We start from the raw sequence: 18,379 nt of genomic DNA, 5'->3' as shown, positions 1-18,379 counted from the left end.
TGAAAAGATTACAGGGTGACATATTTCATCCTCGAACATTAGTTCCATTATTTTTGTTTGCCATACTTCCTCTACTTCAGTTAGGGATCTGGAGCTCAGTTCTGCCTTCTGCAGCTGGGTGACTGTTGTGCAGGCACATCATTACCATCAAGTAAAGGTCAGTCTTGCATCTTTGGGGAAGACTACTCCTTAGCAATTGGTAGAATTTTCCTTAACCCCATATACATGTATTTATTAAACAAATTTCAAATATAAATTATAACTGAATTTCAGTCATAGACACATAAGAACACTTAAATCTACTTATCACTCACAGCAAGAGGGAATACAGAAACACTCTGTTTGGTGGATGACTGGCTATTTAAAGTCCAGGTATATGATCTTATACCCAATAAAAATGTTGTTAGGGTGTAGCAAATCAACTCTTTTCAGGTCTTTTTGTTTTTTCAGTTTGTGGGACTTGAACTTGAGGTCTGGGAACTGCCCCTGAGCATTTTTGCTCAAGGTTAGCACTCTACCACTTTGAATCTCAGCTCCACTTCTAAATTTCAGGTGGTTAATTGGAAAGCCTCATAGCCTTTCCTGACTGGGCTGGCTTTGAACTGTGATTTCAGATCTCAGCCTCCTGACTAGCTAAGATTACAGGTATGAGCCACAGACGCCCAGCTTCTGAGAAGCTCTTCAGCTTTTTGTAAAAAGAGAGAGGTTGGTGCATAGCATCCTCAGGGGTACTCTTTTTCCAGACACCTGGCCATAATATGCTATTTAGAAAATGATGTATATAGATATAAAAATGTAATGTCTACATATGTTTATACATATGTAATGTCTATATATGTTTATAGGTATACGTCTATCTATTTATTTAAGGCACTGTCAAATAAAGTTCCATTTAGATTTGGCTAGAAATAGCACTGAATATTAAATTAAGTATTTAAACATTAAATTAACATGAATGTGGAAATATTTCCACATTATGAACAGATTAAATTATGAACCAATTAAATCAAGATGTACATATGTGCATTTAGATTAATTTTCAAATCATGAAATAATTAGGTTTTGCCAAGAGCTATGATGTTATTTTTAACTAAATTACTACTAAATTACATTTTATTTGTGAAATATTTATGTCATATAATATACCACATTATAAATGGCTAATATTACCCCTTTGTACGGTATTTTCACAATAAAAAAAATTCCAAAAAAATGGCTAATATTCTTATAGTCTCAAGTAGCAACTTGTGTGATAAGTCACAAAGACAGAAATTTAGAAACATGAAAATGCTAATAAGAGTTTTTCACTTTTAATAATAATAAACTGAGGGCTGGGAAGGTGGCTCAGTGATAGTGCTTGCCTTGCAAGCATGAGGCCCTGGGTTCGATTCCTCAGCACCACAAAGGCAGATAATGCCAGAAGTGAAGCTGTGGCTCAAGTGGTAGAGCACTAGCCTTGAGCTGAATTGCTGAGGGACAGTGCCCAGGCCCAGAGTTCAGGCCCACGACCCATAAAATAATAATAATAATAATATAACCATAGTAGTAAACTGATATTTATTTGCTTAAAAAAATCTAAGAATGAGAAGGGATGGGAAGGGGAAACAAAGGAGGAGACAGCAATGCTTGATAAGAAATGTACTCATTACCTTGCTCATATGATTGTAACACCTTTGTACAGTATTTTCACAATAAAATAAAACCAAATCTGAGAGACTTCATCTCCATGGAGGGAAGCTGGATACAGCGGCACAGTCTGCCATCCTAGCAGTGATGAGAACCCTCACATAGGTGAATCAAGGTTCAGGAATACTCCAGGGTAGAAAATGAAACTTGATTTTCAAAATAACCAGCAAAAGACAAGGCTGGAATGGTGGCTCAAGTGGTAGAGTACTAGTTTAGCATGCAAAAGGCCCTAAATTCTAATCCCAGTACAGCCAAAGAAGAAAGAAAAAGAAAATGCCAAGTGCAGAGTTTAAAAGGATGAATCTCTGTACTTCATACAGAAAATTACTAATGATTTATAAACAAAGTCAAATTGCCAACAAAACAGAAACAGAAGGAAAAAGAACTTCAAAAAGCTACACTAATTACTTAAGAAGGAAGGATGACAGTTATAAAACTAAGGGGAGAGGTTCAAGTCAGAAATTAATTTAAAATTCAGAAACCATTATTTTATTTATTTTTTTTAAATTTTTATTTATCTTTTATTGTGAAAATACTGTACAGAGGAGTTACAATTAGATGGGCAAGATAATGAATACATTTCTTAACAAGCATTGTAGCCTCCTCCTTTGTTTCCCCTTCCCATCCCTTCCCAGCCTCCCCCTGCCCTCCCACCCAAACTTCCCCCCCCCCAGAAACCATTATTTTAAAACAGTTTATAACAAGAGTCTCATGACTACTCAGTAAAGTTTCCCAGGAGGGTGAATTTCTCCATGCACTGAAGAGACCTCACGTGCCAGATGGGCTTGCTTCCCAAACTGTTAGTTCCAAGCTGGTCCTACAGATGTGGAGCTGGTAACAAATGCACAGATATGTGCAGATGTATGACTGGGAGGCAAGGAATAATGTAGCTCATTGTCAAAGTCTGATAATAATTTGATGTGCTGCTGGCAAACAGGTTTTCCATTGCTTCTTGGTGCCCTGATGTGGAAGTTGTAATCCTTCCAGGGCAAGCCCTTGAACTGAACTGTGAGGGAACATAAATGTCATTTGCTTCCGATTTCCTTCATAAAATCTAGTCTTTGGCAACTTTTTCAAAAGTTTCTGTTTGCAAAATGACCTCACTCTGATTAATGCAGTTGTAATGACTCATTAGCATGATAACAGAGGTTACAACTGCACAAATCCACAGTAATAGTAGCTCACATTCACTTAGATAGCCAGCAAACAAGCTAGTAATAGTGTGGGAAGGAAAAGTTTATTCCCTTACTAGTAAAACTGAGACTCAAACCGTTTTATTTAAACTTTTTAATCAGCATTTGACTGGGATACATAAAACTGAGATTATCTATGAAGATAGATTTTTTTTACAAGTATGTCACACATTTGTTTTATGAGTTATTTTTTGTCTGAAATTCCTTTCTTTCCAGCTATAGTTGAGTACCTTTCTGTTGTACTCTTTCTGAACATTCATTAAAATGCCCACGTTGATATATTTTATCTCTAAAAAGTTAAAACCTAAATCCACCTAAATAGAAATCTGTTGATTCTAAAATTTGTTTAAATAAAATAATTTTAAATATTTAACTTGGCCAGCATAGCCTTACTAGGAGCTGATTGAGGAAAAGATATATTTAGAATGAAAATATCTCTTAATAAAATGGCATAGATTTCTAGACACTATCTACCCTGTCCCTAACCCCCCAAAAAAGGGGGAAAAGAAAAGAAAATGTTTCCTTAGTCCAGAGAAAATACTTTGGTATGAAGAGTCAAATATTCTGAATGTCTTTCAGAATGACCACCTCTAAATTCAAATAGTGATTTTTTAAAAAAAAGTAATATTTTTAAATTCTTCTATTTGCCAGTGGATTTCTAAAGGCCATGGACACACTTTCTAACTCCACATATAGTTTTCTATGTAAAACATATCCTAAGGATAGAGTCTTTGATAAAACTAGAAATCCCATAGTACACAGTACTACTTGCTTTATGGTTTTTTGTTTGTTTGTTTGGTATAGGGCTTGAACTCTGGGCTTGGACACTGTCCCTGAGCTCTTCAAGGTGAGTGCTCTACCACTTGAGCCACAGCACCACTTGTAGTTTATTAGAGATAAGTGCCTCAGGGACTTTCCTGCCTGGGCTGGCTTTGAACCGCGATCCACAGATCTCAGCCTCCTGAGTAGCTAGGATTACAGGCATGAGCCACCAGTGCCTGGCCTGCTTTATGTTTTGTTTGCTTGTTTGTTTGTTTTGCCAGTCTTGGAGCTCAGGGCATGGTCACTGTCCCTGAGCTTCTTTTGCTCAAGACTAGAGCTCTACCTCTAGAGCCACAGCACTACTTCGGGCTTTTTCTGTTTATATGACACTGAGGAATCAACCCCAGGGTTTTCTGAATGCTAGGCAAGCACTCTACTACTAAACTACATTCCCAGTCCATGTGGGATTTTTTTTTTTTTAGTCAGTCATGGGGCTTGAACTCTGGGGCCTGGGCGCTGTCCCTCAGCTCTTCAGCTCAAGGCTAGCACTCTACCACTTGAGCCATAACACCACTTCTGGTTTTCTGAGTGGTTTATTGGAGTTCACGGACTTTCATGCCCAGGCTGGCTTCGAACTGTGAACCTCAGATCGAAGCCTCCTGAGTAGCTAGGATTACAGGTGTGAGCCACTGGCTCCCGGCATATGTTTTATATTTTTATTTTACTTTATTTGTATTATCTATAAATAGCTGTAAAAAGGGTGCTCAGTTCAGCAACTCAGCTTAAAAAACTATGCACCTTGGTAAATGTCACCCCTCCATCATTTTCTCCAATCTTTCCCAAACAAACTAGTCACCAAACTGCTAAATTTATAAAGATGAGGGTTTTTCTAGTATGTAGCACCAATTCATGGCAATAGTTTTTCTCTCATGCCTATTTCTTTGCTATTTACTGCTAAAGACCTTACAATTAACGAAGTGTTAATTGTAAGTGTTAATTACCCTTCTAAATAAGGGTAGAATATCATACCTATGAATATAAAGTTATCAAATGTAATAAAATCTTGATAGAGACATGTCAGCCAGTATCCAGCTTTCTTTCTTTTCCTTTTTTTTTTTTATTTGTACCTGTCTTGGGGCTTAAACTCAAGGCCTAGGCACTATCCCTGAGCTTCTTTTGCTCAAATCTAGCACTCTATCACTTGAGCTACAACTCTACTTCTGGCTTTTTTGGTAGTTCAGTGAAGCTAAGAGTCTCTCAGAGTTTCCTGCTGGGCTGGCTTTGAACCAAGACCCTCAGATCTCAGCCTCCTGTATCCCTAGAGTTACAAGCATGAGCCACCAGCTCCATGCTCAGTTTTCTTTTATTGTGACTTTTATGTCACCTTAGAAACACTTAATTTATAAACATTTAGACAATTTTAACACAAGATTCATAGAAATAATTAGTACAACTTTGTTCTTTTTTTTTTTTTCCAGTCAAGATTCAGCGAATCTTCTGTGATCTCTTTTTTTCCCCGAAGGTGGTTAACTCCACCCTCAATTATAACTCTTAACCCAATGTACAGTTGCTAATTATGACAAGGTAATGGTTTTACACATTCTTTAGTAACTACTCAGAATCAAATAAGTATATACCAGAGTCTGGGGAATGCTACTTGCCTCCTCTCACTCATCCACTGCTTTCTCAACAGTAGTATCCCCTATGGGCAGTGTAGCTCATTCTGAGGTGACATTCTCAGAATCAGGAACAGACCTAAGCTGCTCTTGCTTTTTTGCCCCTGGAGAAAGAGTCTTAATGGGTAAGTAAACTAAACAGAAATCAACCCAAGGTTGTGGTTGAATAAGGAAGATGAGACTCAACTAGAATCGATGAAGAATGTTCTGTAAATGTTCTATAAACTACAGACCTATGAATAATGATCTGTGGATAATGGTCTATGAATAATAGATCTCTAAATAATGGTCTGTGAATTACACCACCAAGGAACATACTTTAGGACCAAAAACAGAAGGCAATTTGACAAGGTGGGGAAGCTTGGTAGAGTTACTTCAGCAAGAGTGAACAAACAGGGGCCATGGGAAGGAAAACTACATGAATTCTTACATGAGTCCACCTAAGGACATACTTTAGGCATGGAGCCACTAAACTTTTTGCCTACTTTTGTTTCTCTAGAGGATTCTGGCTGATTTTCAGATAATTACACTGATGATTTTTTTTTTTAGCTTAAAACTGACCATTTCTTAAGTGTGACGTTTGCTTAACTACCTCACCTACATAGAGGGGTGACTTCTTTAAATCCCAGTGTTAATTGTGATCCATCCAGAACACCTAACCTGAGAGAAATGCTTCATTCTGAGATGTGCTCAAGAAAACTGCCTTATGGAAAAGAAGCCATAGTGAATTTAATCAGTTTTCACAATTAGAGTTCATTTTACAGTTTCATTAAAGTCATACCAAATATAACATTTCCTGCACCCTCACAAGGAAGTCAGCACTGAACTAAGCACTTGAAGGTGCACATTTATAATTTTTAAAAGTATGTGATGGTTTGAAATTCTCTTATTTGCCACACAACTTTGGCTTCCTCATCTGTAAAATGAGGACTAAGAAAGATGAATGTCTCACAGGATTTATCTGAGGACCTAGTGGGATCATCCTTCACAAACATACAGTCTAATTCCTGGCATATGGTAGCCACTCAATAAAAACAGGTTGCAATTACATTTTTTTTATACTAAAGAACATACTAGGGGAGGGGATTCAGGATTTAAAAATATTACATGTAATGGACATGATAGTCAATGAACATTATGATAAAACTAAACTATGTAACTTACAGGTAGGGAGGAGAGGTAGAAATAGGAGAGAACAAAGGAAGAGGTGACACTGAGAAGCATTGTACTCATAACCACTTATGGAATTGTAACCCATTGTACAACTACTTAAAAACAATGATAACTTTTTAAATGTAAAAAATGAATTAAACAATAATGAATTACAGCTATTAATTCACTATGTAAATTTTTATTTATTATTATTATTGTTGTTGCTGCTGCTGTTGTTGGTGGTGGTGGTGGTCATGGGGCCCAGCTCACTATGTAAATTTTTTAAAAGTTTAATGACCTCAGTTCAGTTTCTGTACAGGGCCTTAATTATCATAGTGCCTTGAATTCCTTTTGGGAAGTTTCTGGGGTCTCAGCCTCCACAACTCTAATAAGCTTCCAAAACAGTTTCTTTCCTTGTTGGAGAAGTCAATAGAATCATTATGGCTAGTTAAGTAGTTCAGTTAATTTCATAGATATAAGTTTAAGAATTACGTTAACGTAGCTGGGGAGGCTGAGGTCTGAAGATCATGGTTCAAAGCCAGCTCAGGCAGGAAGGTCTGTGAGACTCTTATCTCCAATAAACCACTCAGAAAACTGTAAGTGGCGCTGTGGCTCAAGTAGTGGAGTGCTAGCCTTGAGCTGAAGAGCTGAGGGACAGCGCTCAGGCCCAGAGTTCAAGCACCATGACTGATTAAATAAAAAAATTATGTTAACATCCAATACAAATTATAATAGGATGGATTTCATTCATTATCTGACAAACTCATTTTCACCTATTCATTTGACCCCAAAATTCATTTTTTTGTTTAAAAGAAATAGCTTCCTAAGAAACCTCTTTCTACCTAAGTATCATTTCCAACAGTCTTGATTCTATTTAAAGAGAAATGCTAAAGACTAGCAAAACTTTGCTAGCCGGACATTGGAGTCTAAGTGGAGAGAATTAAGTATAGATTATTCTCTATGGTATTATCCATTTAAAGATTATGGTTCTGGGGGCTGGGAAGGTGGCTCAGTGGTAAAGTGCTTGCCTTGCATGCCTGAGGCCCTGGGTTCGATTCCTCAGTACCACATAAGAAAAAAAAAAAAAAAAGCCGGAAGTGGCGCTGTGGCTCAAGTGGTAGAGCGCTAGCCTTGAGCTGAAGAGCTGAGGGACAGCACCCAGGCCCAGAGTTCAGGCCCCACGATAGGACCAAAAAACAAAAAAAACCCAAGATTATGGTTCTGTAAATGGGTCAAATGCCAGATAGGAAGAAACAGTGCCATTTATAGTGTGACCAGAGTACAGGAGTCAGGAACTAGCTTGATCTCTAAGGGATGAAGCTGTGTCAAAGTCCATGTCTATTTCTTGACACATCTCTAGGGTCCATCATTGAAGGCTTGTATAAAAAACCTGGGAAAGAAAGCAAAAAAAAAAATACACAGGAAACATTTTCCTAGATATACAGGTTAAAAGGAGAAGTTAGACCTATCTAAGATATGAATGAAAGGTCTAGGTAACAGGGTAGGCCAGGTATAATGATACAATTTTATAATCTCAGCACTAGGGAGGCTAAATCAGGAGAATGAAGGGTTTGAGGGCCGCCTACACGACATAGTTAACTCCTATCACTGTTAAAGAAAAAAAAGTAGTAGCCTTCTAATTTTCTTTTATAATTATAATATCATCCACAGAACCACATGTGGTCAAAGCAGTTCAGGGAGTACAGAAATGCAAAGAAGACAACGAGTAGCAACAACACAATGGGATTAAATATTAGGACAATCCAGCACCTTTCTCAGCAGCATCATGATTCTAAAAGTGTGTGACTTCTGTTTTTGCCTGATACAGTTGCAATGGAGATGAAATGGATTCAACTGTTAGTGCACAAGGTTAAATGTCTTTCAAACAGCAGATGCTCAACATATTGTGGTTATCATAATTATGAAGTAACTACTCCAATTACTCCAACAGTTTTAGGAACTGCTGTCCCAAGTTAGCTGGTAACCCAGCTACCAATCATCTGCCTACTATCCTATGGACAAAGTTGCCAGATCAGGGGAAACATTACAAACAGCAGAGGTATATTACATGTCAGAGTCACCAATGATTACAAGTTGACACTTTTGACAGTGACTTATCCTAGCTAGAGCAGTATTAATTATATAAATTCCCCTATGGTAAGAAATTTATGCCAAACCAGGCACTTGGGGGCTCATGCCTGTAATCTTAGGTATTCAGAAGACTGAGATCTGAGGATTGAAGTTCAAAACCAGCTCAAGCAGCAAATCCGACAGACAGAAGTTTATATCATATTGCAAGGGAATGCTATCATAGATACTAGGCATTATACTCTTCCAGATTCGACATACATGTATTAACTAAAGGCTTGAAATTCTCAATTTAGATGTATGATCAACAGGATACAGAATTAGATCCAATGGGGATACCTCTTTCTAAGAAGTCTGAAAACTTACATGCTGAAACTATGCTTACTAAAATCTTCTCTTTTAACAAGTCACATTGGTGCCACTTATTTTGACAGTTTCAAGTGAATAATTTTAAATACAAGATGCAAAGAGACCAACTATCAGTGTGCAAATGCCATAAAAGGGTCTACTTATCTGACTCATTATATCTGCATCTGCTGATAACTAGAGCAAAATAGGTTAAAATTTAAGCAAAGGGGATTAGTAGTAGATACAAACAAAACTTCCTTAACTTGTGGGTTCAGAATATCAGGGCTGTTTTCTTTCTTTCTTCTTTTTATGAGGAAGCTTTGGAAGCTGTGATCTTTGGAACACATCCTTCAACTAGATTCCAGTTTTCAGATTTCCTGTCCTTCTTCATATATAGTGGACAAAGGGAAGGATTTATAGCCTACTGCCTTGACTAGATGGGTGGGGCTGAAACAGAAGGAAAACATTCTCCAATTCATGAGCACTAGTGACTTACACCTGTAATCCTAGCTACTAAGGAGGCTAAGATTTGAGGATCATGGTTTGAAGCCAGCCCAGGTGGGAAAGTCTGTGAGACACTTCTCTCCAATAAACTATCCAGAAAAGGCCAGAAGTGGCACTTTGGTTCAAGTGATAGAGTGCTAGCCTTGAGCCAAAGAAGATTAGGGACACAATCCAGGCCCTGAGTTCAAGCCCCAGGACTGGCAAAAAAAAAAAAAAAAAAGTATTAGTGGCAACTTTTGCCCACAAGTTGGCAGTGAGATTTCACAGGGTCTGGCAGTGGGTGGTAGATATCTAGTTGAAAATGGGCTTGACTTCTTGTGTTGATCTCTCTTTAGTGTCTTTTTTTATACCTAGTCATACTTCTCCTTGAAATCTTTCCCTTGTATTTTCCTAACTTATTTTGAAGAGCTACTTAACCTTACATCAACTTATCCCATTAATGGCCTCTCCTATAACCAAGATGCTTCTAGAACAGAGTCAACCCTATTAGGAGGCTGTATAATAAAAACTTAGAATGTATTTCTCTCTTGTCATGCCAAGAAATGCATCTATAGGATGATAGATGCTCCTTACTCTACATTCTTTATAATCACTTTCTAGTTTAGGTCAAACTTTGACCACAAAGCTAGACAAGCTCAGAGCTGAGACATAGCCCAGGCTCACCCTCGACTACATATCCCTATATAGTTACATTCAACAGTAATTCACAATTCATATACAACCTCCTATCTTTTTGCCCCTGTGGAACTCCAACCCTTCCTGCAGGCCCTTTTCCTTTGAGAAACATGTTGCTTTGGGCTGAAGTATACTTTACTACTACTCTTCCCTTTCTAACACATCTTCAAGCCTGTTGTTCCCTTAAGAAAGTTGATCTTAGCCTTAGCTCCAGTGGCTGAAGCCTATAGCTTTCTAGCTACTCAAGAGGCTGAGATCTGAGGATCGAGGATCAAGGCTCAAAGCTAGCCCAGGCCAGGAAGTTCGTGAGACTCCTATCCCCAATTAACCAGCAAAAAGCTGGAAATAGAAGCATGACTTGAGTGGTAGAGCACCAATTTTGAGCAAAACTCCAAGAGAAAGTGAGGGGCCCTGAGTTTAAGCCCCAGTAACTCTCTCTCTCTCTCTCTCTCTTTCTCTCTCTCTCTCTCACACACACACACACACACACACACACACACACAATCTTTTTGGAAGGGCTCCTATGAAAATTTATGTTGGATTTTTTTTTGAGGCATAAGGATTGAGAAGAATATTACTTGAGACAATATTATCTAGGAATGTTCATCACCAGTGACATGATTAAAAAAAAAGAAGGAAGTTGGAGAATGCCACTTGAAATGGCCAGACTAAGACAACACTTGCTTCTCAATTCAACACCAAGAAAGCATTTCTGCACAAATCACCATGCTGGATTCCTGAATTGTCAGTTATATTCTCAAATTCAAAGAGCAATCACATCCACCTCCCAAACAGGTCGAAAATAAATCTGCAAAAAGTGAGACAATGAGGGGCCGGGAAGGTGGCTCAGTGGTAGAGCGCTTGCCTTGCATGCCTGAGGCCCTGGGTTCGATTCCTCAGCACCACATAAGCAAAAAGAGAAAAGCCGGAAGTGGCGCTGTGGTTCAGCTGGTAGAGCGCTAGCCTTAAGCTGAAGAGCTGAGGGACAGCGTCCAGGCCCAGAGTTCAGGCCCCACAACCGGACCCAAAAAAAAAAAAAAAAAAAAAAAAAAACCAAAAAAGTGAGACAATGAGTAAAATCTATTTGGTATTATAAAGTCATTTGTGATTTTTCAGAAGTGAAAAAAATGTCCCTAAACCATAAGTCTCATAAGGCAGAAACATTTGAACTGTTGGTATCAAACCTGTCGGTTTATTTCAGTCCATACAGGGATATGGGAAGCAATGATGACTTTCTAGTAGTTTCCTAATTGAGTGGGTTTCAAGCAATATTCCTTAGAACTAGAGAGCCTTTGTATTTATTTTTATTTCTTTGGTGATACTGAAGTTGAACCCATGCCTTCCCACATGCTAGATAATGGTCATAGGGAATTTGAGAGGCACTGAGTTTGAGAGGTATTGGGTTTAGAATGGGGGTAAACATACAAACTCTGTACCTGTTTTGGTATTTTATGCATATTTACATATTTATAGACATATATTCCATACCTCTTTGTATTTTCTAGAAATGTTATATGCACGCATAAATTATGCATGTACTTTTATTTTCAAATTTACGCTCACACACATACACATTTAGATCAAATTCCAAGTCACATTACATTGACTAAAAAGGGGGGTTCCACTGAAGAAACATATCTAAAATTCACTGTTCTATGTTATTCCTTTTCCTTTTTTTTTTTGGGTCCGGTTGTGGGGCCTGAACTCTGGGTCTAGGCGCTGTCCCTCAGCTCTTCAGCTCAAGGCTAGTGCTCTACCACTTGAGCCACAGTGCCACTTCTGGCTTTTTGCTTATGTGGTGCTGAGGAATCGAACTCAGGGCCTCATACATGCAAGGCAACCACTCTACCACTGAGCCACCTTCCCAGCCCTATTCCTTTTCTTTTACACATGAAAAATCTCAACTGTAGAGATGCAAGGTGCCTTCATCAGAGACAAAAGACAGTTCATGTCAGCAGTAGAGGCAGTAGAGAAGATACAGGCCTTTTTAAAAGGAAACATGATTTATTTCTTTAAAGAGTAAGCTTATTTTTCAATGCACTGTGTCCCTCTACTTACATTTTGTGTGGGTATGTCTGTGGCAGTGTATGTATATAAAATGGTGTTGGTACTAGAACTTGAACTTAGGACCTTCTTATTCCAGCTTGGCTTTTATACTCACAGCTGGCACCCTATTACTTAAGCCATATCTCTACCTCCAGCTTTTTGCTGGTTTATTGAAGATAAGGGTCTCATGGACTTCACTGCCCAGGCTGGCTTCAAACCTCCATCCTTGGATCTTAGCCTTCTGAGTAGCTAGAATTACAGACATGAGCCCAAGGACCTGGCTCACTAGTTATGTTTTAAATAATACTCAAGGCATCTCAATCACTTCTCCTAACTCCTATGTATTTCTAGGTCCACTATAAACCAATATAACAATCACAAAACTAATAGCAGACCACATGGATCCAAACTCTATACCAATATTAACAGTAATTACTTATCCACACATAGGCACACTATATGTTGGCAAGGTTAGGAAGTAGGCAAATTCCATTTGTTTTCCCATTTGCAAAAGCTTCTAGGGTAAAAGGTACAGGAAGTGGCACTGACCAATGCAGTCTGAAACACAGTATTTGCTTTTTACCTTACAGAGCTTGCTTACAGAGAACAGAGGAAAAACAGTACTGGAAAGTTCATCTGTTCAAAAGTGGGAGGCTTCTACATTTGCTCTCTTTTGTAGGACACAGATCATTTTACATACTAGTAGTTGGGAAGAGAATGGCCTAAAGAATATAACGACAGATATTTTTGTTGCAGATATTTTTGAACACTCAGTGTCTCTAAACTTCGTAAGTAACAATACACTTATAAAGACACTTCTAGCTTCACGCCGGTGGCACACGGCTAGCTACTCAAGAACCTGAGATCTAAGAATCTCCTTTCAAAGCAACCCAGGTAAAAAGACTGTGACATTTATCCCCAATTGACCAACAATCCAGAAGTGGAAATGTGGCTCAAGTTGTACAGTACCAGCCTTGAGGGAAAAGGCCAACTAAGAGCATCAGGCCTGGAGTTCAAGAAAAAAGTAAATGAAATGAAATAAAATAAAATAGACAATTTCCACATATTAGTAAAGTTAGATATATTTCGAAAGACAGGAAAATTAATAGTCATTAAAAATGGTCAGCACTGGTAGTTCACACCTGTAATCCTAGCTACTCAGGAGGCTGAAATCTGAGGATAGTGTTCGAAGCCAGCTTGGGTAGGAAGTTCCATGAGACTCTTATCTCCAATTAACCACCAGAAAACCAGATGTGGCACTGTGACTCAAAGTGGTAGAGTTCTAGCCTTGAGTAAAGCAGCTCAGGGACAGCGCCCAGGCCTTGAGTTGAAGCCTCATGATTGAGTGGAGAAAAAAAAAAGATAATTATATAAACAATAGATGGTACCAACATATTCTAGTGAGAAGAACATTACCTTTGGAGGAGCTAGCCTGGGTTCTGTCCCTAGACTTTCCTGGCATTACAAATTACACAGACTTGCCTAAGTTACTTCATTTCATAGATTTATTTTCTCATCTATAAAAGTCAGATCAACAACTTCCTCCATTCAATGTTTTAATAAGAATGAAATAATTTTGGTACATTGAATGTCTCTGAAAGTTTTCATTTATTGAAGATACTTTACAAAATAAAACTAATATTATTTTCCATAGAGGGATACAAAAACAAGTATAGGTTAACTGAAGAATCAAAGTACAGAAACAATATTTGTAACTACCTAAGCTATGTAAGTTAAGTTGAAAATGGGGAGATTTAAGGGTAGGATAACAGATTTATGAGTAATTTTCCCACCAACGTATTAGTCAGTGGTGTGACATGTTTTATATTTTCAATTGTAAAAGTAGTCTTGTTAGCCTACGCAAATGCTTCCCACTCTGATCTGAAGTCCAAAGTAAAAACGCTCAGCTAGTCTTGAGTTTTTACAACCTTAGGAGAAGAAAGCTAATAAAAGACAAAAAGCAATCATTTATTGGCCTGAATGCCAATGTAATTCAGAAAATTGTATTTTCTCAGAACTGAAATGCTTACTTGCCAAATTTTGGATACTGTGAGCATATTGTTCTTAAGTGGATAAATTGACTGATATCTGCATATATAAGTGAACTTGCTTAAATGCACACATTAATTTTTAGTATTTTAAATCTTCATGTATAATACCTTCTTGATGAAATAAAATTACAGAAGGAGAAAAAGTCCCCACTATCTCCATTCCTAACATTTTCATCCCAACAGGTAATCTCCTACCCTACTGAAATTTTGGAACAGAGTTCCCCAAGCAATTTTCTCTGTCTATAAACCTAAGTACAGCTTTTATGTTTTCAATAATAAAATTTAATGTTTGCTTTAACAAAAGCCCCAGTTATATTTTTTGGAGAGCAGTAGTGGATTTCCTTCCCCCTGCAGTTTACATTATAAATGATATGAAATAGAACAAGTAAATCCTAAAATATTATTTTCATATCTTTGTTATAAAACATTGTTATCTTTTTATTTATATTTGAAAAGCTAATGACTTTTTAACTTAAACTAAATCACATGTTATAATTATATTAATGAGATGGATCCCTGGGACATGTTTGTAAGTGGAAAATGTTATTGTACATATACTATTTTAGTTATATATTTAGTTATATTCATGTATATATTACAATAGCATATTATCGTATTTATTTTATTTCTATTTTATTACATGTGTCATTATGTTTTGCACTTATATACTGGTACTGAGGTTTGAATTCAGGGCTTATATTTTGAATTAAAATATAAGTATAAAATATAAGTATAAAATATTAGGGCTGGGAAGGCAGCTCAGTGGTAGAGAGCTTGCCTTGCATGCATGAAGCCCTGAGTTCGATTCCTCAGTACCACATAAACAGATAAAGCTGGAAATGGCCTATGGGTCACTAGCCTTGAGCTGAAGAGCTGAGGAACAGTGCCTAGGCCCAGAGTTCAAGCCCCACAACCGACAAAAATAAATAAATAAATAATATATATAATATATATATATATATATATAATTTCCATGAAATACTTTTTAAATGTGACTCTAACACAGATATTTAGTGAAGCTGTAAAGAACAAATTAATTGCTATGCTTTTTGTATGTGTGTATGTGGATAAATATGAAAAAGCCGAGTTATAATTCAGAGAACTGTGGTGGTAGAGGACATGGTAGGAGACAGTATGCATGTTTGGAGAAAGCAGACCAATACAACAGAAAATAAGATTTACATAACCAGAATTAAGATGGTAAAGCAAAAATCAGGGCTGTCATAAACAAAGTATTCTGATCAGAATAAAAAAAGAATATGATAAAGGAATATATGATAAATCAAGAGGCCTCTTTCCTCAGAAGTTAACTGTGAAGGAGGATGAAGCAGGCTTCAGTGTTTGAAAAGAATGAGGGTGTGGAAAGGGTGACTGAGAAATTAGCATATGAAATCTGGTTGGATGACAGAATCCAACTGGGCTCTAGGAAAACTGGGCTCTGTGTGTGTTGAGATAGGGGGACAGATACTTGCTTCTTTATTGTTGCTGTTTGTTTTGTTTTTGTTTGTGTCCAGTAATTGAGTAAATGTATTCACGTTCAAGTGTATGTACACATAAGCATATATTTTGTGATATACCTAATCTACCATCAATATTGATATTACCAAATATAAATAAATATAACGTGTATGTGCTTTTAGAGTGGTAAAAATAATTTTAAGATGGTAGAACTATAATTACAGCTTATTATAACCTCAGGTTAAATTATTTGCAAGCCACAGTGATACACCCAAGCAATTATATTACTAAATCAGATGTGAGATTAATAACTGGAGAGGTTTCTGAAGTGCGCAGTTACATCTAGGAATCATTAGCATATGGACAGATATTTACATCTTATGTATACATTCTAACTTAACACTAAGCAGAGTCAAGTTCAATGGAACACATTAGCAAATAAATACTTTGCATGCATTTGAACTGTGGCTTGATTTATTCATGCAATTTAAATGAATAAAACAGAGTAGTTGTGGATAAATTAAACTATGACAACCATTGAGGAACAAAGGTTGTCAATGTCCCGGCACTGGTGGCTTAAGCCTGTAAATCCTAACTACTCAGGAGGCTTAGATATGAGGATCTCGGTTCAAAGCCAGCCTGGGCAGGAAAGAATGTGCGACTCTTATCTCCAATAAACCACCAGAAAGCTGGAAGTGGAACTGTGGCTCCAGAAGAGCACTAGCCTTGAGCTGAAGAGCTCTGAGACAGCACCCAGGCCCAGAGTTCAAGCCCCATAACCAACCAAAAAAAAAAAAAAAGATTGTCAATGTTACTAGTCTCCCAAAATGAACTAATTGGTTTAGTGCGTTTCCAATTTGAAAATGTCTTTTGGCAATTTAGGCAAGAAAGGAAGAAAGTTGGCCAAATACTGTTTAAGTATCAGAACTTCTTTCCACATAGATAGGATGTAAATTGTAAGCCTGTGAAATTCTTTTGCTTTATGACTTCTGATTGACTATGACAGAGATTTACATTAGTTATAGTAATTCTTAAAGATTACATATTTCCTAGTATTTACCATTCGGCCCAAAATTTTCTAATGTATTTGCAGATGCAAACTTTTCTTGCACTAAACTAAGAGTTACCATTTAGGTACATATTTTTATTAGAAATACTAAATACCATGAGAAAAAAAGACCTTCATCTAGTGTTTATTAAAATTGACACACACACAAAAACTATTCAGAGGGAAAATACTTGCTTCTAGTCCGCTATAAAGTACTAATCTAACAGGTAACATTTGCTCACCTGATAAACATACGTTGGATTTCTTATGCAAAACTTTGAATATTTAAATGTGCATTTGCCTGCTCACATAATAAAAAACTGATTTTCTTGTCTGCTTCACTCCAATCCCAATACCTCCATCAGTTATTGTCATTATTTCTCTATTTGAACCTATTTTTTTCAATATTAGAGGTGAACCTAGTTATTTATATATAATCAAGATAAACAATCAATAATGTTATCCTATTAAACAGTGATAAACTATTCCATAAATAGCTATTATAGTGACAAGAATTAACTTCATAGATGCAAGAATTAACTTTATTGGGATGTTCTAGGTAAGGGACACATGCCTATGTGCATTGGGGAAATGACAGAAAATAATTAGAATAAATTGAAATCAGCATACATTTGATTAGAGTAAAATACTAGAATTATCAAAAAATATAACCACTGGAAACAGTAACAAAATAAAGCATAAGAAATGTCTGATAAGAAACGAATTAGATTAAGCCACATAGTTTTATATTCAAATTGCTTTCATGTACATTTTTAAAAATATCTAACATTACTCATTCCTAACACATCTGTGCTAACGCCTATGTACTATTCAAAGACAAGGACACAGCCTGCGAACTTCCCAGCCTGTTTGCAGCAAGTTAAAAAACAAAAACAAAACAAAACCAAAACAGATGAGAAACGATGAGAAAGCAAACAACCAAATCAACCCATCATAGAAGCCTGACGAGTTGTCATTTTTCAAAAACCTTAACTGGTCAGTTTCTTTACTCTTTTAAAACTAATGTCAGATAAATTGTTGTCGTTCACAACAAGTTTGCTTTTTTAATGTAAACACCTCTTTGGGTAGAATTGACAAGATAGTGAACAAAATAGAGGGGGGGAACAACCAGAGTTCCTAATATTGCATTCTTTCTCTCTTACAAAGCCTTTGGACACTACATTAGTAAATTACTTAATGCTCAAACGCTATGCCAATTATAAAAGGGAAACGGGGGAGAAGTGTGAGCACGTTACCAGACTGCCTCTGTCGTCCTTAGTGAACTTGTAGACCGGGATCTTGGCTTCATAATAATGCTCATTTTTGAAAAAAAAAAAAACAATTAAAAAGAAAAAAAGGATCTAAGTATTGTGATCAATACATGTCGGTTGTCTTCCTTAAAAGGTTTTACATATATTCCATTTCCGAGGGAAGTTGCTTGAAGAAATCCACGTTGCCCAGCGGCTGCCTCAGCCCAGCTCAGGGAAGGTTGGGCACCGCAGGCTCGCTTGCTTTCCTCTGGCCGAATGAATTCACTCCAGCACTAGGCTGCTGAGAAGTGACAGTTTCTTTTCAGTCCTCCCTTGTCGAGGGAGGAACAGAATTTTCAATGTATTCTTCATCTGGGTCACCAAAAAAACCCCAAATAGATAAATAAAGCAGCACAATGAAAAAGTCACTTGATCTCCTCGG

General features: G+C 37.1%; 1 protein-coding gene across 5 annotated transcripts in view; it reads right to left on the bottom strand.

Annotated features, from left to right (window-relative positions):
- Pde4d (phosphodiesterase 4D) overlaps nt 1–18,379 on the bottom strand; it is a 1,402,687-nt gene that overhangs the window by 248,371 nt on the left and 1,135,937 nt on the right. The window contains exon 1 of one of the 5 annotated variants that reach the window (XM_042690980.1): nt 17,944–18,303. The exons of the other annotated variants lie outside the window; for them this stretch is intronic. Within the exon in view, the coding sequence (XP_042546914.1) occupies nt 17,944–18,008 (65 nt within the window). The 5' untranslated portion in view covers nt 18,009–18,303. Of the gene's footprint in view, nt 1–17,943; nt 18,304–18,379 lie in introns of those variants that run through there. 5 annotated transcript variants of the gene reach the window in all.

Source organism: Dipodomys spectabilis, unplaced genomic scaffold (assembly GCF_019054845.1).
Source record: "Dipodomys spectabilis isolate Male_0828 unplaced genomic scaffold, ASM1905484v1 ptg000140l, whole genome shotgun sequence".
In the NCBI taxonomy this organism is placed as follows: Eukaryota; Metazoa; Chordata; class Mammalia; order Rodentia; family Heteromyidae; genus Dipodomys; species Dipodomys spectabilis.
This window is presented reverse-complemented; position numbering and strand designations above follow the sequence as displayed.